General features: G+C 63.9%; 1 protein-coding gene across 1 annotated transcript in view; it reads right to left on the bottom strand.

Annotated features, from left to right (window-relative positions):
* Positions 1 to 9,856: 9,856 nt before the first annotated feature.
* The window catches only part of URI1 (URI1 prefoldin like chaperone), a 33,240-nt gene continuing 19,954 nt past the window's right edge, over positions 9,857 to 23,142 (bottom strand). Inside the window, exons 5-11 of the mRNA XM_045818701.1 lie at positions 18,270 to 18,361; positions 18,021 to 18,078; positions 16,201 to 16,369; positions 14,348 to 14,663; positions 12,505 to 12,647; positions 11,811 to 12,066; positions 9,857 to 10,610 (exon numbers count right to left, since the gene is read on the bottom strand). Of these exons, the coding sequence (XP_045674657.1) occupies positions 10,428 to 10,610; positions 11,811 to 12,066; positions 12,505 to 12,647; positions 14,348 to 14,663; positions 16,201 to 16,369; positions 18,021 to 18,078; positions 18,270 to 18,361 (1,217 nt within the window). The 3' untranslated portion in view covers positions 9,857 to 10,427. The remainder of the gene's footprint in view (positions 10,611 to 11,810; positions 12,067 to 12,504; positions 12,648 to 14,347; positions 14,664 to 16,200; positions 16,370 to 18,020; positions 18,079 to 18,269; positions 18,362 to 23,142) is intronic.

The raw sequence follows: 23,142 nt of genomic DNA, 5'->3' as shown, positions 1-23,142 counted from the left end.
TTACGATTTTGCGTTTCGGTGGTGGGGGCGGGGGATCGCCTTTCCTATTCTACATTATTAATTGGTTATTTAATTAGGAATTCTCCGAGCTTCAGATGTGGGGAAGCTGCATCTGCGCGCGGGTTTGAAAACCAGCCACGCTCCATCCCGCCGCCGCCTCTCCGGATCCGATGAAGGTCACGGGCAGACGTGACGGTCCGGCTCCGCCGCAGCGAGGGACGCCGCCCGGACCCGACCGGCGTGGAGCCTGCGCGCCCGCGCTCCGAGGGCGGCCCCGGGCGCGCGGTGTCTCCCCAAGCAAGCCCCGCCCCGAGGAAGGGGCTCCACCACCGCGGGGAACGGGGGGCCGGCGGCGTCCTCCACAGGGAGCGGACTCCTCGGAGGAGATCGTGGAATCGGCACCAGGCGCCGCTCGCAGACTAAATGGCTGTGTGGGCGAATCAATTACTGCGGAGCCCGGAGCTGTCATAATATTTAGCGCGCAGCAGCGAGGGCTTCAGGTTCGACGAGGCGGGCTCCCGCCGGGAGCGGCCCGGGCACCCGCACAGCCCAGAGGGGCCGCCCTGGGGGCCTGGGGGCCGCCTGCAGCCGCCCTGATTCTCGGGGGCTCTGTGCCAGCCTGGGGGCGGGGCCGGGGGACGACGGCGGGGAAAGGCCCCGCCCACCGAGCCCACCCAGCCCGCCCAGCCCACCTCGCCGCCCCACGGAGACACCGCGCCGGCCGCCGCCTTCTCAGTGCTGGGGAGCCGCTCCCTTATTAATACAATAATTATCCCTGCCTGACAGCGCCATTTATAACCATCCACTCTGCGTCCACCCGGCCCTGTTTTCATTAATCAATGGGCACGGAGGCGACTGTCACCGCCCTCTGGATGGTGACTTACGGCTCCGGCGGCTCCTGGCCGGCGGACCTGGGTCAGGTGAGGACGCAGCCTCTTCGGCTGCAGGTGGGGAAGCTTCTCGCAGGTGGGCCTGGGTGCTGCCCAAAGGCTTCGGGGATGGTGCCCAGGGCCCCCCAAGCACCTCGGAGACGGCCACCCCCCAGCAGGACGGGGGAGGCCGCAGGGGTGCTGTCATCGGGGCGCGTCCCCACGGCTGGGGGCGTGAGGGAAGCCCCCTGGCCCAGAGGCCGCGGGCGTGTGAGCGGTGGTGTCGGGGCCCTCGGGCCACCCCCGAATTGGGCCGGGACCCCAGGGCTGCACAGGGGGCCCGGCCCTCAGAGCCCGGAAGGGGCACGGCTCAGCAGCCCCCCACTTCTGCGCCTGCCTGCACGCCGCGGCTGTGTGAGGCCCAGGACGCCACACCTCTCTGTCCCCAGGGGCTGGGGCGCCTGTTCCCGGCTGATCGCCGGCCCGGACTTGCCCCGACACCTGCGGCGCACCTGGCCGGGACGCTAGGGGGGCACCGCTCTGGGCTGGCTCACAGGCGGAAGGGAGGCTTCCTCGTGCAGTTCGGACACCCGCCGGCCCTTCCCCCGGAGAGCTCGCCTCTGAGCACCCCTGCCGCCCGGCGACGGAGGGCTTCTTTTGACTTAAAAGAAAGAGGGCTGTCAGCTCAAACCTGGGCCTCAGGCCCCCTCCCCGGCTCCCCACGGGACCCCCGGCTGGGAGCGTCTCCCTCAGCCTGCGTGCGCCCCTGGGCCCCTCCGGAGGGGAAGGGGCCTGCGCTGGCCACAGACGCCACAGAGTTCTCCCCGCAGCTCCCGGCAGCCTTGGCCTCGGACCCCGAGGAGGGGACCAGCTGAGAGAGCCAGAAGACGGCAAAGGAGTCCACGGCCGAGAGTCCCGACAGGAAGGGGGTCTCCCGGACTGTGCGCAGCGCCTCCAGGAGAAAGTATCGACTCAGGGAGAGCCCTTCCAGACGCCGGAGCGTGCAGAGAGAGAGCCCGCCCTCACGGACGGGGGAGCTGAGCGTGTGTGGACGTCAGAGCCGTCCCATCAGCGTCCGGCGGGGACGTCCCAGAAGCCGGCTCAGCGCCGGGGAGGCACAGGAGCCCTGGGGCCCGCTGCACCCCGGGCGGGAGAGGAAGGGCCGGCCTGCCCGCGCCAGGACCACGGCCAGGAGGTGATTAAGGGGTGCAGCGTCCTGGGAGACCTCGGAGACAGAGCCCGAGACTCGGGGGTCCGGGTCGACAAAGTCACATCAGAACAGCCGGGAGGCGGGGGGCCGGGGGGCCGCTGCTCAGCTGTCGGGACAGAGGAGAAACTGGATTCTCCCCCCACCCCGCGTCGGGGTGGAGACGGGGACCAGGCGGGTTCAAGGCTTCAGTGTTAAAAACGCTACTTCAGGCTTCTCCATAAAAACCAGGTCTAGACGTCATTCAGACCTTGGGGTGGGAGCGCGTTCCCCTCGGGCGACTCGCCGGTGACGATGAAGGGACGCACGAACACATCTGACTCTGTCGAAACTGAGAACTCTGTGTTCATCCAGATGCGTCCGGGAGTAGAGAGACCAGCACCGGTGACAGACGCCTTCAGGGACGATGACTGCTGGTCCCAGCGTCCTGAGCGGCAGATGGGCGTGAACAATGGGGCAGCGGAAAAGGGGCTCGTGACACCCACGCGGGGCGGGGCGCCAGGCGGGCGCCGGAGGTCGGGGGGCCCTTCGCACAGCTGACGGTCTGACCGTGGTGCTGCACCCCCGACCGACGCAGACCGTCCCAGAGCCGCCTGTGGCTGGAAGGTGGCGCTGAAGAAGAGGAGGAGGACGGGCGAGGGCAGAACAGGCATCTCCCCGGGGAGTGGGGACGTGGGGCGTCGGTTCCCGGGAGAGGGCACCCCAGGCCGAAGGTCGGGGCCCTCCCAAATCCCCAGGTTGGGCCCCAGAGCCTGGCGGGACTGTGTCAGGAGGCGGGGCTTCTGGGGGGGCTCCGGTGTGAGGGTGGGGCCCCCACGGACGGGGTCAGTGCCCTCGGAGAAGAGACAGGCAGGCCCGCGCCCACCCGGCCCAGCGGGGCTTCTCGTGGGGGCCCTGCAGGCCCAGGGGAGGGTCCCCACGGGCGGGAAGCTCGGGGAGGCGGGGCGGGAGCGCAGGCCGGAGTTGGGAAGCGGCAGAGCCGTGGGCCCCGCGGGGCTGGCCCCGAGCAGGTCTGTGTGTGACGGGGCCGTGGGCCAGGGCGGGGGGCGAGCTCGGTGCTGGCGTCTGCGCCCCTCCCCCCGAGACCGTGTCCCCTCCACCTGCAGCCCAGCCCCCACCCGGCCCCGTCTCCCTCGCGCACACGGTGCGGAGTTCCGCAGCTTGGAACCGGCCCGGAGAAGTGGGACAGTTTGTCCCCGGTCACTCGGGGGGCGGCGCCGGGCAGGAGCCGGGTCCCCCACCACAGGGGCGTGTCCGCAAGTGGCCCGCGGCTCAGGGTTCGAACGGCCCGCGTGTTTGGTTGAGGGGCCGGCCCGGGGCTCCAGGACTCGAGACCCCGGCACTGTCCGCTCCCATGGCTCTGGCGGCACCGGGAGGCCCAGACGGCCCCTGTGGGCCTGAGGAACCGCCCCCTTTTCCGAGGCAGCTGTCCGTCCGTCGGCACCTCCGTCCCTTCTCCAGGTCCCGCTCCGAGCGAGACCCGAGGCACCGGCTCCTGAGAACCTCAGGCCTGCCCAAGGGAGCCTTCCTTCCGGGGAAACCCGGGGGCCTGTGCGTCCCTCTGAGAGGCCCACCCGTCTGCACGCGGGCCTGGGGCTCTGCACCCCACGCTGCGCCCCCCGCGCCTCTGGTGAGACGGTGGCCTTGTGCTGCGGCCTGCCGTGGACGTGTCCACATGAGCCAGCCTCCGTCCCCTGGGGCAGCCCCAGGAGCCCTGTCGAGAGGGCCGCTCTTTACGAAATTTGCCGGACAACAGGGTGACGGACGGACGGACGGCCTCCTGTCCCTCTGCGGGCACACTGCCCTGCCGGAGAGCTGGACCCGGCCTCCCCTGCTGGGGTTCAGCAACCTCTCGACCTCGGTGCTGCCCAGGGTCATCAGCATGCCGGTCGAGGGGCGCAGGCGCGGCAGGGGACAGGCAGCAGGGGCCGGACGTGTCCGCCAGCTCCTGTGGGTCCCAGAACCCCCCCGCCACCCCTCCCTCCGGTGCCGCGAGTGACATAATCCCCGCTTTCTCCGCCGGCCCTTGTGCGTGGCAAATAAAACAACGCCCTGGGAGCCCAGAGACGTCTCGCCGCGGCCCCCGTGAAAGGGCCCAGATGAATGCGAGCTGGCATCAAAGGCGGAGGACACGGCTGACCATGTATCATCTCCGGGGACTGAACGCGGCCTTTGTGCCGCGCGCGCGGCCGTAAAAAGTGGCATTGTGCGCTGCGAAAGGCTGTGTGGGCCTGTGCATGACTAATCTGTCTTTCTGCATTATTTTATTCAATCTTCTCTGACTTTATGCCTTTGACATTTTTGCTACACTCAGTAAATTTGAGTGAATAGGCAATTTTAAAGAATTTTTATAGGGCTTCAGAGAAGTCAGAGGCAGGCTGTATCTTTGTTCGAACTTAGCAGTTTAAATATTTCCTTTGTCTGGGGTGCCGAGTAATTTTTAGATCCTCCCCCCCAAACAGAATGCGTTAACCTTAAGAGCTGGACCACGTTTCCTGACGCAGTCCGGCTGTTTGGAAGAAGGAGCTCACAGTCTCAGCGCTGCCCAGCTCTGGCCGCTGCGCCGCGTTGGTCGGCAGGACGCTGGCCGCTGTGTGAGCACCGGGCCGCCCCTCGGCGCCCAGGGGACCAGAGACGCGGGAGACGCCCCCAGAAGGGACGGTGCCGAATCGGGGCTTCTGCGCTCTTCCGACTCCACGTCAGACGACCCCCCACCCCCGCCATCGCGTGCCGTTACCGGGTGTTGTCTGGTCTATGGCACTGGTTTGGCCAAGCGCAGCCGCAGACACCAGGTCGTTCACACCGAAGGGGGTGCGCGAGGAAACGACGCGACTCTCTCGGCTAGCCAGCGTGCACGGAGCCCTCCCCCAGCCACCCCGGCCTCCCCAGCCAGGGTCCACGCTCTTCTCCTCGGAGGAAAGCGCGGATCTTGCGTCCTTGGTGAAACCCTTGGGCCTGGCAGGGGCAGGCCTCAAGTGTGGCTCACACTCTCACCAAGGCTGTCAAATGGCTTAAAGTCAACGCAGACTTCGGAGGAGCCCGCCCTGGGGGAGGCGCACAGGTGATTCCATTTGACGGGACCTGTACGGTCGGATCCCCCGTGAGCCCACACCTGACAGGGTGCCGGGAAACGCACGTGTAGCACCTGGGGCTGCTTTGGAGACACGGGGCCTCGGGATCCCTGCACTGCTGCCGTCCAGGCCCCGGCAGTCCAGCCCCGGCGGCCCAGCCCCAGCAGCCACGGTCGGCAGCAGGATGGGGCTGGGACACAGGTGGAGGCAGCCGCCCCAGACCTGCAGGGTGCTGGGGCGCAGAGCTGCTCGCTGAGGCCTCCCTCCCCGCTGTGCCAGACTGCAGGCGCCCCCACACCCCAGCCTGCAGAGCTGAGGGCTGGCCAGGGGCCCCCAAAGAGAGGCAGGGAGGTGGGGGACAGCTACCAGAGGGGTAGCAGGTGACAGCAGGGGAGGGCTGTGTGGGGACGTGCTCGGACACTCCCCAGGAGCAAAAGCCTGAGCAACAGGGGGGCCTGGCCGGGGCCCAGACTGCACAGTGACCAGTGGCAGCGCTCGGGTGCTGTCCCAGGCCCTGGGCACAGCCAGGGGCGAACAGCTCCGCCTCCCTGAGACCACAGGGGCGTCGGGGCAGGGTGGGAACGACAACCCAGAGGCCGGGCTCTGACTCCTTGCAAACGGACCGGCACTCCCCACCTCCAGTGGGACGGCACCGCGAACCCCCGGATTCCCCTCGGCCGGCAGAGGCTGCGCGTGGCCCCCGCGGGGTGTTGGGTCAGTTCGGCCCCAACATGGGGCGTGACGCGAGCACCCCGGTGGTGGGCGTGGTCCGGAGGTCCTCCAGCGGGGGACAGGCGGCCCCGCCCCTGCGCGGAGACGGCCGCCGTCCTGTCCTCCCTGTGACGCGTTTTCACGGCCGGGACAGGGGACAGGCGTGCCGGTGACGAGCAGCGGCAGGTCCCCATCGAAGCATCCGACCCCGCGGGCGCCGCAGGGGTCTGCTCTCCGCCCGTCTCCGCCCGTTCTTATTCCGCAGTGAAACTTAGGAGCGAAGGGACCCACTGTTTCCAAAATAAACTGAGACGGAGCGTCCTGGGACTCACAGCCACGGGCCGAGCAGGGTGGGGATTTGCATGTTCCGCGCCGGCGGCTTCCGCGGAGGCGCGGCCGGGCCGCACGCCCGAGAGCTCCTCGGGACGCTGGGACGGGCCTCGGACCCGGGGCGGCGGGGGGCGCGGGCCTCGGAACGCGGCAATGTCATGCTTCCCGGGCCCTGCCTCGGCAACAGCGTGAGCGAGGGGGGAAACCGGTTGCCTAGGAAACCCTCTCGTCCTGGTAATTACGACTGTAACTGACTGCACACCCCACCTATAACAGAAATGAATAATAATTTGCACGCGCTGACTGGCAGCTCCCGGCCGGGGCCGCTGCTCGCCGCTGCCCCCTACTGGCGCGCACGAGGGCTGCACGGCCCGAGGGGCTGGCAGGGCCCAAATCACCCGCGGACGGCACCGCCTCCCCCTCCCCCCTCCCTCCTCCCCCCTCCCTCCTCCCCGGCTTCTGAATCCACCTCCAGCCAATCGCTGCCCGATCAATAGAGGGAAATGAAAAGTGCTCTGTGTCCGCGTCCACGGCGAGGGCTGGACAGCCTGATGGCCGTCGGTCATCGCAATTAAAAGCCATTTCATACTGGGACGCGAGCCGGACCCAGACAAGGTGCTCGATACGGCGAACAGCAGCCGAAGGACCTCGCGTGTGCGCGGTGGTGACCGCCCCCACGTGCGGCCCCCGAGTCGCTGCGCGGCACAGAATTGGATGTGAGTGAATTTATTTTATACACAAAATCCTATCCGGTCGTTCTGATCAACTGAACTGCGCAGTTAACGAAGACGGTCCGTCTGCCTTCGGCCCTCCAGTCCGCAGGGCGGAGTTCGAGTCCCTGCGCCGCCGGAAGGCCGGCCCGTTGGGAAACGAGACCGTGCGCAGCGGTTTACGGGATTTGATTTAAGAGACACAGCAGGAGTTGGCAACACCCACGTACCACGGGGTTAATGTGGGTGAGCATGCAGCTGTTTGTAGCACAGAAACACCGCACGCCAGACACACACGTCTGACTCCCCCACGCCCCGCGCCTCTCCGCGGGCGCCGGGCCTCGGCTGAAAGGAGCAGCGGCCAGGGAGAGGCCCCTGCCGCCGCCCCCGCCGGGGCGCAGCGCGCCGCTTCCGGTCTGCAGGGCCCGACACCGCCGCGTGGGCGGCGAGCCCAGCGCAGGGGACCGGAGGCCGCGGCTGCTCGGCCGGCACCCCGCTCCGAGAGGACAAGTGTCTCCACGGAAGGGGGGGGGGCCTGGTCCACAGCTCCACGCGCTCGGGCCCAACTCCTGGTTCTGTCCAGAGCAGACATTGTGAACTGGCCGTTCTCGAGCTCAGAAGGAAGGACAAGGCCCCAAAGGTCGCTGAGGCTATTGACGCCGCCCAGATGGGGGGTGTGAGGGCAGTCGTGGGGACACAGCCTGTCCAGGGCGGGGGCCCTCGGGTCCTTCAGTCGCTGAGACCCGGGGCATCGGGAACGTCCCCAGTTACGTCCGGTCAGCGTGGAAGCTCCCGCCCAGCCCTACTCAGTTGATTACCTTGTAACGCAAGTGATTTCCCAAAACGGTTCTGGAAATCAGCAGATCCGTGTTTTCCTGCCTCCCATCAATGCCAGGCAGCACCACTGACCGCGTCTCCCCCTGCTTTCCAGAAGTCGACACCTCCCAGGCACGTGCCCTGATGCTTCAGACGCCGCCTGGCTCCAAAACAGGCCAGGAGCGGCCCCTCGCCGCACTGCGTTCTGCACCTCGGCCCAGGGCCCGGGACGGGAGCCGAGCAGTCGCACTGGCGACGGCAGAGAAGCCGGCCAACAGCATCAGGGAGTGGTCCGGAGGATCGTCGTGACGGGACAAGAAAGGCACCCACCTCTGTGAGCCCCTCCCCCAAACTCGAAAGCCCAGGCCACCCCAAGGCAGCGCCGGGCAAACCCGAACCGAGAAGCACCCCGTCCAGTCCCCGGGCTGGTCTGTGGCCACACCCTCGGGGTCAGGGGACAGGAAACCGGGCAGGCGTCACGGGGAGTGACGGGGAGAAGGCGCAGGCTCGGGAGGCAGGAAGCAGGGAGGGCCGCTCCCCTGGTCGCCCCTTTACCCAGCTGTGACCCTCAGAACCCCAAGGACGCCGCCTCCTGGCCACCCAGGGAGAACAGTGGCCTTACAGGGGCAAAACCCAGCAGGCTCCGCCCTGCCCCGGTGACCAGGTGACCGACGGAGTGGCAGGGTCCGCAGGAGGACGCCAGGGTCGTCCCCGGCACGAGCAGTGCTGCTCCGGCCACAAAACCTCACTCCGACGTTGCCGGCGCTCAGGCCGCCCCCAGGTGGGGCGCGGTGTGCAGACCACCCGGCCCGGGCTCCCACCACGCCCGTCCTGGGAGCCGATGGGCACGAGGAGCGGTCTGGGGCGGGTGGGGACCGAGGAGCAGCAGCACACACAGGTGGGGGCAGCCGGGGAGGGTCCTGTCCCCGGGGCGAGGGGCCCCGGGGGTGGGGGGGGGCACGTGGGTGAAGTTCAGAGAAGGCGTGTGGCCTGGCCGAGTGAGGAGCCCGCCCACGGGGGTCGCGATGAGAGGGACTCCGTCGGCCGCGGGAGGCGGCAGAGTGTGTGGGACCTCAGGGCTGACTGTGCGCCTCCCCTGTGGGTCTGAAACGGGTTCGGACAAAGGCTCTCCACCTGCTGGTCCGCTCCGGCGATGGGAACGGGGGCCCTGCGCGCCACCGCGGGGCTGCGGCTGCAGGCGGCAGGTGGTCTCCGGCAACGCGTCTCGGGGACGTCCACCGGCCCACGAGAAGCAGCGACCTGCGCGCACGGCAGGCTCCGGACGCAGCTCGGGGACACGGAGCGTGACCTGGTGACCCCGCACGTCCGTGACGCCCGCCACGGCCGCCGCTCCGGCGCAGTGACCGGCTCCCAGGGGAGCTGGGGTTTTGTGGGGCTGGGCTGAGAGAAAACCAGTCTTAGACCAGAAACGCACGCACCGCTGACAAACGTGGGCTGAAGAACACATCCCCGCCTCTTTAGGGGCGACCTTTCCAGATCAGTCCTCGGTTCTGACTTGTCCACGGACTTCGGGGGTTCAGGCTCCCCGCCGCCCCGACTATGAAAACACATCTTCACGAAACTCCACGGTCGTGCTGTTCTAGCTGCAGAGAGCTCCCACTTTTCTGGGACACGACTCCACTCGGCTGAAGCACCGACTCGTTAGCGAAGCTATAAATAGCCCTCGACGGTGTGGCCGTGCACAGGGGCGGACGGCCGTGCACAGGGGCGGACCGCACTGCCGGCCCGTCTCAGCGCCAGCACGGGACACTTCTCGGGAGCCCGGGTTCGGTGCGTGTCAGGCCGCGAGTGACACGGCATGTGAGGTTCTGTGTCAGAACACGTTTCCGTGCGTTGAGGAGTTCGGCTGGAAGTAAGTATGTTATCTCAGCTACTTACAAACAGGGAGCCTCGGGGGACGGCAGTGTCGGGCACCAGGACACAGAATTCCCCGCTTCAAGGACGTTTCTCTGAGGGCGAGGGCGGCCTCTGTCTCCCCCAGGGCAGAAGGCCGCCGACACCGCGCCCGCGGGGAGGACGTGCCCGCGGGACCGCGAGGACACGCGCACTGCGTGCAGCGAACACGCGAACCACGGGCATTTCCTTACTCAACTCTGAGTCATCAAGTTCACATTTTCGAGAGCAAGTTTCATAAAATTTTTACTCAAAAAAAACGTTTTACAAAATACCGTTCTCCCGACCACAGAAACTCCCCGACGGGCCCCGCGTGGCTCCCGCCCCCAAGATGACGCAGCGACAGACGAGGGGGCAGCGTCCTCGCACAGCCACCGAGCTGCAGGACCTGCGAGTAGACTCCTTTAAAGTGCCTTTAAGATGCTAAAGCAAGTAATGGAATTCTTGAATCTGTGTAAATGTTAAAAGTTTCCTTACAACGGCCCACAGGGTACACGCAGCGTCGCAGCTGGTGCGGAACCGCCGCGTTCCGTCCGGAACTCGGCAACGGTGCAGACGGACGGCGCTCTCCGCAAACCGCTCGGAGAGGGCGCCGCCCCGCAGGCCGGCAGGCACAGGCGTGCGGGCCGCATGCGGAGCTGAGGGGCCGAGCGCTCGCTGGGACTCAGGGCGCCACTGGCAGGGACGGGGGCTGCTTCCGAGTCGGGCCCGACCGCCGCCCCACGCAGGGAGCGCGTCCGCGGTGCGCGGGGCACACGGACGCCGGGCTGGGCTTCGGCCCCCCTTTCCCGGGCGGGGCCTAGTTCTTCTGCTGCAGCCTGGCAGCTTTGAACTTGGAAACCCTCTTCGTGACTTCTTCTGAGGCCTCCGGCAGAAGTTCCTTCCGCTCGGGAATGGGGGGCAGCAGCGGGTGCGCCCCGGCCGGGCGAGGGGCTGCGCAGGGCGACAGCACGTCCTTTTCTACCACGGTTCCAGAGAAGGCCTGCAAGACAAGGTCAGAGCGCTGGGACGACCAGGAGCGAGGCGCCCACAAACTCCTCCGCCCTGCGCTGCCAGCTGCATGTCTACTTTCACTGCAAGCACATGCAGCCCCGGCTGGTGGGGCTCCGTGCACTGAGCGCCGGCCTGCGAACCCAGGGTCGCCAGTTCAGTTCCCGGTCAGGGCACAGGCCTGGGGAGCAGGCCAGGTCTCCAGGCGGGGGCGCACGAGAGGCAACCACACATCATGTTTCTCTCTCCTCTCTCTCTCTCCCTCCCTTCCCCCTCTCTAAAAAGATAAACAAAAGTCTTTTTTTAAAAAGTAAATTCATAAGATTTTTGGGTAAAAAGACAGACCATCAAAATACAAATTATTCAGAGAAATCAAATACCACTAAAATATCTTAATCACACCACCAAGTGTGAGTCCGTGTTTCAGTGCTCATACAAAAAAGCAAATGGTGAAACACCCCTCGTTTACCAAAATCGGGTCGACAGAGGTCCTCGACTTTCACACCCCGCATCTGTGCCCAGCCCGCACCGTGAACTACAAGGCATCACAGTTATCACGCAGCCCGGGGTTGGATGGCAGCTGGGGAGGGCGAGGCGCCGGGTGGGGGGCCATGTGCCCGCAGCCCGCCAACGGCCCAGCAGCAGGGCCGCCTCCCAGGCGGTGCCGTCCAGGCCACCGGGCGTGTCACCGCATTCGGCGATGCCGGCCCTGGCCTCTGTGCTTGAGGGCACACAGCGGGCTGGACGGTGCGCCCCGCACGGTTGGCTTAGGAGTCGTCATCAGCGCAGGCCCCGGGTCCCCCAGGTCCCGTGACATCTGAGAGGACAGATGTGTGCACAGTGACGCCCCAGAGACATGGGGCTGCCGCCCAGGCCTGCAGCCTCGCGAGACCACGAGGGAAGTGAAGTGAAGTGACCGAGAGGCGAGTGCAGACAGTGCCCGGGAGAGAAGCCGCTGCACCTCTGACACCAGGGGAGGGAGGGAGGGAGGGAGGCCGGGTGAAGGCGTCTTCTTTCTAATTCTGTCGGCCAGTGTCACCCAGCAAAGGCAACGAAAACTTTCTTTTTTTAAAAAAGGAAACACCCTGCAAACGCCAACCATCGCCTGGGAAACAGGGACCCTGGACGACTCGAGCCCTCCGAGGTGCGGGCCCCCAGCCCCCGCCCGTGGGCCCTGACCAGGCACACGCACCTGCACCTCGGGCGGCCCCGCCAGGGGGGGCGCCGCGCCCCGCGGCCGGCCCTCCTGCCCCTCCTCCGGGATGCTCTCGCCGGCGTCGCTGCACGCCGCCTCCTCCCAGCTGAGGCCCCGCAGCAGCCCGCGGCGCTCCTCCGGGTCGGCGGCGCTGCTCTCGCTGGTGTCGCTGCAGACGCTGTTCTCCCGGCTGCGCGACTTCAGGATGGACTTCCGGGGCACGTACTCCCCGTTCACGACGTCCACGAAGACCCTGCGGGGGCACAGCGCGCGCTCACGCGAGGGGCCAGACTGGGAGTCGCGTGTGCGCCCCGCGGACGACCTCTTCCGAGACGCGGTCCGAACCGGTTTGCTCAGACTTGTGTCTGCGGATTTCGGCGTGCTCCTGCGGCCTCGGACGGCCCGCCGCGGGCGCCGCTGGGAACCGCAGCGGGGCGCAGTGAGCCCAGCGCCCCGCTCGCAGACGCGCCGCGGGTGACCGGCGCGGGATCCGCCCAAAGCCCGCCCCCGAGCCGGACCCGCTCAGGAGACAGCTCGCACTTCGCGGTCTCCCGGACGCCAGTCGTGAGAGCAGCCCCCGCGAACGCACCGCCAGGGCCGGCGTGCCCCCCGCCCCCCGCGGACCCCCGGCGCCTCTGCCCGACCGACCCGGAAGGACGCAAGCGCAGGGGTGCGCGGGCCCCGCCCTCACCTGTAGATGTCCGCCGGGGTCCTGATGGTGGGCAGCTCGGGGGCGGCGTGGCCGCCGCCACTGCTGCTCTTCCGCTTCCGCTTGGCTTCCTCCTTCTTCTCACTGAACTTTAAAGTGGTGTTCTTTCCAGTATTGATCCGGACCTGGAAGTGTCCCGGCGAAGAGTTACGATCCTCCGAGAAACGCAGCCCGGGCCAGAACCAAGCCCACTGCCCCCCCGACTCGGGGCACGACAGGGGGAGCGCCCGCATCTCCGGTGGCGGGGGGGGGGCGAGGTGCGGGGCCCCAGGGCCCCCTCCCCGCACCTCCGCAGACGGGACCGCCCCCGGCGGACCGTCCATCTGCCGTCACGGCCGGCTCCGGCTCCGGGGACACCGCTTCCCCCCAGAGAGCAGCGCACAGCGACCTGGGAGCAGTCGGGCTGCCCGGGGCGGGTTCCGGCTGCGCCCACCGCTAGGACGCGGGCTCCTGGCCCACATCGCGCATTGCGAACAAATAGCACAAACTAAGAATATAAACTTTAAGTCATAAAAGCAGTATTACATCGTACTTACGATTCACAATTTTTAAATGCCTCTGATTCTGAGAGACGGACCTGACACCTGAGCCCAGCCCCCGTCCCGTCCGTGCCGGGGCGCCCCGCCCCAGTCCTGCAGACACGTCTCGCCTGGACTCCCGGAAGGGGGGAGATGCGCAGCCCGGGGAATCAAGAAACAAACTTTCCCCCGACTAAATCAGTCACTTTTCCCACAGAACTCACAAGAGGCTCCCTTTCGTCTGAAGAATTAGACTATTCTAAAAACCAATCACCTCCCTTCACGCGAGAGCAGGGACAACTTAGGGGCCCTGAGAAATGCCCGGGGTGGAGAGGCAGCGCCCCAGGGCTGCCCGCGGGGGAGGAGCGCTGGGGGAGGCGGAGGGTGCTCTGCCAGACCTGGCCGGCTCCGGGTTCAAGGGCAGCCGTCCTCCCCACCCCCCAACCCCCGTCCCCTGAGCCCGCCAGTGCTGAGCGCCCTGCAGAAAGTCCCAGAGGGACAAGTGTCGCGGAGGAGCAGCTCAGGCCCCGCCCTGGAAGACTCCTCCACTCCCGGGCGCCCGAAGGTGTTTGTATTGACTGTCAGAAAAGAAGCTGTTTTCACTTCCTCCTAAATCCCCCTCCCTATTCAGGGTGCTCCTGGCGGGCTCTGCCCACGCAGAAACAGCAGCCTGCAGTGATTAGAGCTTAACTGCTGCAGTCACTGTCCAGCACCCCGAACACACCCGGACGCCTGCAACAGTCACCCTGGAGTTCCTGAGAAAACTCTGGGAACGGAGCACAGGCGGAGTCGAAACAGTCGCCACTGAAATCCGATCCCCTGGCTCTACCTGGAGTGGCCCAGGGGGCTGAGAGCCAGCCAGCCTGTGAAGCAAAGGGTCACGGGTTCGATTCCCCATCAGGGCGCGTGCCTGGGCTGTGGGCCAGGTCCCCAGTAGGGGGTGCCCAAGAGGCAACCACACAACGATGTTTCTCTCCCTCTTTTTTCCCCTCCCTTCCTCTCTCTCTAAATATATAAAATGTTTTTTTTAAAAAAGTAGGAAAAAAAGAAAAGAAATCTGAAACCCTTCCAAACCCCACACACCTCCAACCCCAGTGTAGCCGCCGAGAACAAGGGCCCAACACCAGTTAACTTTTCAGACTATTTCTCCCCTTTTTCTTTTTAAGTAAACTGGTCAGAAAAAGAGGGAAAGATGGTTTCCTGTTGCCATGTTAACCACTGTTAATGCTGTTCTTTCAGAAAACATCAGAGACGTTGTGCAAAGTCCCAACTACATGCCAGGTTAGTAAAGTGAAGAGCACACAAACCCTCTTCGGCTCCACAGTGTGAGAAAAATATATCGTTGGTACGGAACTGTGTCCGGCCCCTACAGCGTGGTGGGCAGGTTCACTTTCCTCGCTATCATCCTCATCCTCATCCTCGTCCTCATCCTCGTCACTGTGGTAAGAGTGCGACCCATTCACTGAGCAGTGGGCGTGACCGTTCACTCGCCCGCTGAGCGGTCCGGGGTCTGCGGCGCCCCCGTCACAGCGGCCGGGAGCCGCGGCTCTGCTCTGCTCCTCCGCCTCCTCCTCCTCGGAAGACGTGGCGTCCTGTCCATTGGCAATCACGGTGTCAGGCTTGCTGGGGAAGGGAAAGGGAAAAGAGGAAAGTCAAATGCAGAATCTCACGCTTTCTAATTTGCAGCTCATTTACTTGGGGAAAAACTAGGCCTTTGAACAGTGAAACTAGAATTCTAGGTGAGCAGAAGTTTTCCGACGTGGACAGAGAAGGCCCCGTCCCTACGCTGACTGCGTACGTCGTGGTCACGTGGGGCGAGCAGAGCCCGAGCAGGTGAGGTCGTCACCTTCCCGGGGGGACCGGGCCCACCAGACGCCAGCGCGGCACACACCACGACCAGAAACGTGGGGCAGAGCCACAGGACAGTACCATCTCCTCACTTTGTTTCCACACTCGGAACACTGGACGCGCACGCACGGCTGCAACTGTTCCAAGAACGTGAACCGGCGCACACGCACACAGCGGGCTGGTGAAGAGGCCCGTTGGGGTTCTCCGTGCACCGGCTCCAGCAGCGCGTAGTCGTCTTTCAGCTTCGTCGGAAACAATTTCGTTAGATTTTATTGTGACCGCTGTCGTGTCAGTGTGCGTTAAAAAAAACTTATCAGATTGGTGAATTTTTGTGTAGCCACTTTATTATTGAAGATGGAAGAAAACACGCAACATTTTGGGCATACTATGCTTTGTTACTTCAAGAAAGGTAGAGATGCAACTGGAACACAAGAAAAGATGTGTGCAGTGTGTGGAGAAGGCGCAGGGACCGATCGAACGTGTCAGAAGTGGTTTGTGAAGTTTCGTGCCGGAGATGTCTCTCTGGACAGCGCTCCACAGCCGGGTGGACCAGTTCAAGTTGATAGCGATCAAATCGAGACGTTAACTGAGAACAATCAACGTTACAGCAAGAGGGAGATGGCCGGCATGCCAGAATATCCCAACCAATCAAGTGACTGTGAGCATGAAAAATGCGTCTTTTATTTTATGGGAAAAACTGCACAGACTTTTTGGCCCACGCAGTGATTGGCTCACGTCCACACAGACACGCGGATCTCTCACACTTCACTCTACAGAGGACCTGAGCACCTTACAAAACAAGAAAACCAAAAATGCAACAGAACCGAAATACCATCATGCAAAAAAAGCGCGCATGACGGAGGAAATCACAAGCCACGAACCCGACTCTGAGAAGTAACCAGCGCCAGCCAGTCCACGGGACCCAGGACGGCGCACGCCACGGGGCAGGAAGCACGCACGCCTGCGCCGCGCAGAAGACACGGAGGGCTGCACGGGCTGAGTCCCTGAAGCCCACAGGCGCAGCCCACGGGGCACGGGGCTCCCCGCGTGAGCGCAGGCGCACACAGCCCGCAGCAGCCCCGCAAGGGCCCTCAGGCGTGCAGGGCGCACAGGCAGGCACGGCCCGAGGAGGCACCCTGGAGCGCTCACCCCCGTCCCTGGGCGGCAGGACGATGCGCGCCTGACAGCGCTGCGCTTCTCGCCCCCCCCCCCACCCCTGCAGGACACTTGCACCGCCCTGCTGCTGCCCAGGAAGCACCTCCCGGGGGGACGGGGGGACGGGGGGACGGGGGGACACGTCAGCGCCAGTTACCTGTCCAGCTCGCCCAGCAGCGCCTCGCGCCGCTCCAGCTCCTCCAGCCGCGCCCACAGCGCCTCGTCCGCCAGTGGGGCCTGGGCCTTCGCGCCGTCGGGAAACTCTGCTTCAAAACTACCTGAGGTTTTGGGCTTGGAGTGAGGCTTGTGAGCGATGCGGTGTTTTGCTGTTTGAAGAGGAAAGACAAGGGCGTTAACAGGCAGCTTCAAAAAGGCACCAACCTCGACTTACCGAGGCCTGCTGAGGCGGGAGGGGACTCGGAGACACGGGGGCACGGGGGTGTGACTTCCCAGCCAGCTGGGGGAGCGCCAAGGGTGCACGCCTCTCAGAACCCTGATCCCCAGTCAGCAGTCTGGGGGGCGGCAGCCAGGCCGGCACTGGAGAACCTTCCGGAAGCATGGGGCCTCAGGGCCCCCGGACCTGCAAGCTCAGCACCGGTGCTGACGAGCGCCCTGAGGACTCCCACGCGCGCGGACACTGTGACGAGCCGCTCAGAGAGGTTCCCGCACCCGCAGAGGCAGACACGGTGACCAGGCACCCTCGTCGCAACGCACGGCCCAGTGCAAGGCACACGGCCGACCCTCCTGGCCCGGATCCACACCACACGGCACCGCGTCACAGGACAACGCCCACCCGGGGCACTGCGGGCACCGACGCCTGGAAGAGCCCGTGCGGACAGCCCCTGGAACCTCCCACGGCCACTCCGCGCGGGAACGTCTCTGCTCCCTGCACTGCTTCACCTTCTCTGCGACCCTGCGCGCGGGCAGCAGCAGGCCCCACCCGCACTGCAGCCCGTCTTCCGCTTGACAAACACTTTAGTCCTAAGCAAATGACCCTGGGCAGGGGCAGGAGGGAAGGGGTCTGGAGTGCTGTCCTGAGACGCGGGACTAGCGGATGGCCTCCCCACGCGTCCAGCGCACAGCCCTTTCCCGGATCCGGAAACACGGGGACGACGCTGCACGGCCTGCCCTGCGTCACGGCCACAGTCACCGACGAGCCGGCACTGACGGGCCTCCCGCCCCAGACGTGCACACACCCCCCCGCTCCTCCGCGGGCACCGCGCACAGAGACGCAGGCCGCCCTGCTGACCTGCTCTCCGACCTGACCGCGCGCCCGCCGCCTCCCGTTCAACAACTACCCTGAGAGTGCATCGCTAGCCTGTGAACTTCGTCAAAGTGAATGTGAGCTGTAACAGTTTTCTACAGCAGCAAAGCAGAAAACCGTAGCAGTGGCACCGTTCCTGTGCCACTGGAAAACGCCCCCCTCCCAGGGCCGCGGGCCGCGCCCCAGTGCACCAGGGCAGCAGGGGAGCCCTGGGGAGGCGGGGCAGCGGTCCGCCAAGCCGGGGCCGGCACCCCAAACTGCAGGCCGCCGCGAGCTCAGACCACGCTTTCCTCCAAACACAGCGTCTGCAGCCACCGTTTCGGGAAGAGAACCACCAGCAAGAGATGCACAATGGCCTAAGGTCGAAGGTCACGCTAGGACAGGCCCGAGTCTAGAACACCCGTCCCCGGGGTCGGACGGGGTGGGTCGGGACGCAGCCCTGAAGAACGCCGCGCCGCCTCCCGAGAGCCTGGCGCGGACCGCGCGTGCCATCCAAAAGTCACTGACCCACCGACGTTTTCTGTCTTAGAGCACACTGAAACCCTGACAGCAACATCCGTTATAAAAATGGGTGGGTAAATGGAACAAACATTTGCCATCTTATAAATTAAAAAACATCACATAGTCCCAAGTATCTCACAGAAGAGTCTGTGAACTCCAAGGCAATTGACAAATAGTTAAATAACTACGTAAATAACAACCGTATTGCTTACCTTTAAATTCGAAGTCACTGTTAACTTCTTCTCGTATGTCGACGATGTCGCCGGCAGCCTAGTGTTTTGAACAGAAACAGCACGTCACAGCCGGCCCGCCAGCGTGTCCGAGGGACCGAAAGGCGCCCGCAGCCCGGGAAAGGGGCGGGCAGCACTGCAAGCCCCGCCCACCTGCTGCCCGGCGGTAAGGCTCTTTCCCCAGCATGAAATTTTCCTCTAAGCAAACTGGGAACCGAAAACAACACTCACATCGCTCATTTTCTGCAAATCTTCTGTAAATTCAACTCTGGACTCAAAATTTTTCATCACCTTCTTCAGATCGTCTATCGTCCTCCTCACGTCTGAAACGACACCACAGCCCCCGTGTAAAGCGCGGCCCACAGCAGACCCGCAGTGGCCCCGCACCCTGCAACTAGCCCGCCCTGGACCCCACGACCTCCTCGCGCCCCTTCGGAAAGAGCGCTGCCTTACTCCTACCTTCACTCCAGATGCACCTCTCAAAAGGCCAGCCACCCTGCGCCCTCCCCCGGGGGGTGTGCGTCACGTCGCTCTGGGGCCAGTCGAGGGTCCGGCCTCCGGCTCCTCTGGGCAGCGGAGCACAGCCCAAGGCGCCAGGTGGGCCCGGCACCCCGCCCGCCAGAGCCCCGCCCCCACGGGCCTGCGCACACGGGGCAGTGCGCCCCATGTGCGTGCAGACAGCCCTGTCCAGCTGGGCAACAAATGAACAGCAAAGATTACAATCAGTTACTCTGTTTCTATACAGAAATATTCCCGATTAGATAACTGAAAATACAACATTTACTGTTTATGGCATAATATTCATTTCCCAAGTTTAAATTTTAGTAACTGCATAACAATACAATCTATATACACTCTCAATTTCTCCTAATATCACCCTCCATGAATTTATCGGGAGAAAAAACTTCCATGTGGGGACTGACATGACGAGACATTTCCCCACCCGACGCCGGGTCAGTGCAACAAGTGAGGCAGGTTCCCGTGGCAGAAGCAGCCCCTCCGGGCGCTGCAGCGGGGGCACCGCCCCGCTCTGCGGGGCCTCTCTCCGGACCGCTTGCCGGGCGGCGCCCTGCTCCTCCCCAGGTGCAGGGTCCTCCCCAGGTGCAGGGTCGGTGAAGGGCGGGCGCTGATGGAGAATAATGGAGAGCACTCGGCCCCCTCCCCCGCCGCCCCACGATCCCTGCTGCTTTACGACAGGCACTCCATCAGGAGGCCGATCAGGAGAGGGTGGAGGAGAAGTCTGCAGTTCCTCCCAGGCCCGTGATGGATGTGGGTCTGGCAAAGGTCGAGGCAGTTAAAATATCCTTTAAAAGAACGAAAATAAGGAAGTGTGTTCCCAGTGAAATATCGCCCCGTATTAAGGGCGTCTCAAACGGTGGCCCATTTTCTGACACAGCTCTCCTGATCGGCAACGACAGTCTAAATAAAACACAACCGCTCTGCTCTAGCCATGAATGGGTTACAAAAAAAGACTGCATTAACAAAATGAAAATTACGGTGTAAACAGTTCATAAAATCTCACAGCCCTGATGTCGCTCTAGATCATTAAATTTCTGCAACAATTAGACCTTTTCTCACGGCAGCAAATTGGACCGGTTGCCATGGCAAATCTGAGCCCTTAAGTCATATATCTTTGATTGCAGAAAGGTCAGACTCAGACAGCCTAATAACTCAAGGAGCTGTTTGACAGATTTCATCCGGGCACGGTCGCGCAGCAGCGCAGAGCCGTGTCGGCAGTTGTTAAAAGCAGGGGTCAGGGAAAAGGTTAGGGTTATGGAATGTTTTTGCTTCAGTAAACTCAGTCAGATAATGTGTCTAACCAGCTAAAGAACATTATTTTAGGTAGGAGGTCAAATCAATAACTTTTTTCAAGAAGACTGGAAAATATTAAAAATGGCAGGTAGGTAAGCTACGTGCATGTTTAGCAGTCTGTCCACACAGAGAGGCCCTGAGCGACTGCAGCCGGTAGCGGGGGGCGCCGGGGCTGCCCGCGCCGGGGCTGCCCACGCGGGGCACCGCAGACGCCGGGGCCACGGTGAGCCGGCCGCCGCCGATTTCAAAGGAAATTCATCCTAAGTCATGCATGAAAAAAAAGTTGTGTGAATATTCCATCTGAGAAGCTGAAGAATGCCTCGGAGAAAGGGTGATTATGGAGAAGGGGCGTGACCGCACGTCTCCCCCTTTGAATTGGAGCAAAGCTCTTCCAGTTACACACGGACACAAACCACGGCGGCCAAGCGAGGGGTCGGACCTCAAGCCCACACACTTCACAGCCGCCGCCGCGGTGCAGAAACAGCGCACGACTGACGACCACACACCCCTGAGACACACGACGCACGTCACGGCCCCAGCCAGGGTCCCCGGTCCTGCGTTCGGAAACAAGCCAAGATCAGATAACCACAGAAAATTTAGAAGGAAGCTGGGCCAATTATAAACCACCACCACCAAAAAAAAAAAACGGTGTTCAGAATAAGAGTAAAATATAGCAGGATAACACCTGTTCTGATTTTGTATAAAATAAATAAGTTAAAATAAAATTCACATCAACAGATTGATTCAAAAGAATCAGAATAATTTACTTTGGTTCCTTTCTGTGACTTTGAGATTGGACATTAGTAACCACAATCTCTATTATATTTCTCATAGAGCTTTTTGGACTCTCCTCTCCGAAACCCGCTCTGCCCGAGACGGAGCGACGCAGGCTGCCGCCGCCGAGGGCCCGCGAGAGCCAGCGCGGCAGGGCCTGGCGCGCTGCACACGGCACGGCGGGATCGGAGGAAGTCAGGTCTCGAACCCCAGCGAACAGAAGCCAGCCGAGAGAACAGGACGTACACTTTTTGACACGGACACTATCTGTATTACTTTCAGTCTCCCACAAATGTTTAATCATCAACTGTTGCGAAAGAACACTGAGGTTCACTTGGGTCAAATGCACAGCTGTGAAAATGTACAAACAGTAACCCACATACACCAAAAATATGTGGAACTGAAAAAGCTAAAATTGGGAGAAAGAGATGAATAATTTGAGGAAGGAGGAACAAAAGACGGGTTTCAAACATGATCACTGGAACCAAAAATTAGGATCTCTGCCACAGGATTTCCCAAGTGCAGAATTCTGTCCAATCACTTCTTTGCTGACGAAAGCGGGCCGCGCGTTACTTCCGCGGCACGCGGAACCCGGTGACACCCCACCACTTCACACGCGGGGACACACGGGCCGGAACCAGCGAGCCCCTCCGCGCTGCTGGGAGAAGGGCACAGAGAGCCGACCGGCAGCACGCACGCGGGAGACCGCGGGTGAAGCGGGAGGACACCCCCGGGGCCCTGCGGACCTTCCGCAGAGCCACCCCACTCACCTGCCGGCCAGCGACTGGACCAGACCCTCGGGAACACCCGGCTGGCAGTGGGTGAGGCTGCATATCTGCGGCAGAAACGGGTCCGGGCGCAGTCATCCCCCGCACAGCCTTGCGGGGCCACGAGCGCCCTCCGCGAGCGCAGCCCTCCCACGGGCCACATGCCCACTCGGCCCTCCGGCTCCCTCCACGCCCCCCCCAGGCCCGTCCACTGTCCACAGGGCGCCCCCTGCTGGAGACGTGCGCGCACCTCCGATCCAGGTCTCTCCTTCCGCCGGTTCAAAGATGTGTGCTTCCGCTTCAACCCAGACTGGGTGCCCGCCCTTAACGTTCGCTCTGCCCCAAACCTCATTAAAACAGCAGCGAGGAAAACACTCTGGCCCTGGCCGGGTGGCTCAGGGGGTCGGAGCGTCAGCCTGCCGCACCAGGGCCCCAGGCTCCACCCCCGGGCGGCCCGCACGAGAGTCCACCAACCACGGACGCTGCGCGAGCACGTGGAACAGCAAGCCGAGGTGTCTGCCTGTCTCTCTCAAATCAATGAGCAATTTAGAGAGGGAACAGCGAGCGTCTAAAGGCATCGGGACGAAGACAATGAAGGGGAAAGGAGAAAGGAAAGGCAGAGCAGGGGGTCAGCCGAGTTCTGGGAAGGGGGCAGGCGGTGACCAGCCGCAGGCGGCGGGGGCGGAGCCGCCGAGGGCCACAGGGCCGGGGCGGGCTCCCTCCGGGGCAGGCCCCCGAACCACGGGGCGCACTGAGAACGGAGCTCTGCACGGGAGACCGGCTGGAATGGTTCGGCGCCCAAACCCAGCCTCACGCAGCTGGGCCAGGCGACGGCCCCTTCCCGACTGGCCAAGGCGCCCAGCCTGGAGGGTGGGCCGGGGTGGGGTGGAGGGGCCGGGGAAGAACAGGAAGACGACAGAAAGTGTCCGAGGGGACACAGCGCACGTGCTGAGGCCTGGGACATCCGGCCCGGACCCCCAAACTCTCGGCTGAGACGAGGAAACCGCGCCCTGCACGGGGGCGAGCCCCGGCTCCTGGTCTCTGCAGGTCCCTCGGTGGGGAGAGCGGCGCGCTCGCCACCCCCACTCCCGACAAAAAAGCCAGCCCGAAACGCCGCAGCGTGACCAGCCTGGGGGCAGGGACGGGCAGAAGGACACCAAGACCGTGGGGGCGCCCCTTGTGACAAGCAGGGCTGACAGGGCCCCTCGAGCCGCGTCGTTCTGTTCGCCACGGTCTCAGCATCACCGCCGAGACCTGCAGGCCCCTGGGTCTGGTCTGCACCGGTCAACCGGGGAACACCGGCCCCCGGACCCACTGACACTGACCCACTGTGGGGTGAGGACTCGTTGCCCACAGAACAGAGAGAACCAGAAAGAGGACACGTGACCTACTTGGGAAACACGGATGGAAGGAGCAGAGAAGAGTCGGTCAGGGGACAAGAGTCGAGAGCTCCGGGCAGTGGGCACCGGAAGCCAGGGGCCCCTCAGCTCGCTCTCCCGCCGCCCGTGTCAGGGAGGGGCCCGAGGTCTCCTCGGGCAGACCGGGCCACGAGAGCCAGTGCTGGCCCGGCACCCGGCATCCGTGCGCTCCAGGGACCGGCGCTGGTCACTGGGCCGGCACCCTGGAGAGCCCACGGCTGCCTCCCCAGACAGACCCAGGGGCTGTGCCCACGGCCACCTCCCCCTCCCCAGGACACGCCCCGCGCACAGACTCCGGCTCCCAGCCACGCCCCTCCGGGCCTCGGCTCCTCC

This window comes from Phyllostomus hastatus, unplaced genomic scaffold (genome assembly GCF_019186645.2).
Source record: "Phyllostomus hastatus isolate PE091 unplaced genomic scaffold, TTU_PhHast_1.1 phas_scaffold_345, whole genome shotgun sequence".
NCBI classification, from domain to species: Eukaryota; Metazoa; Chordata; class Mammalia; order Chiroptera; family Phyllostomidae; genus Phyllostomus; species Phyllostomus hastatus.
The sequence above is the reverse complement of the archived record's forward strand: the minus strand, read 5'-3'. Positions and strand labels throughout refer to the sequence as shown.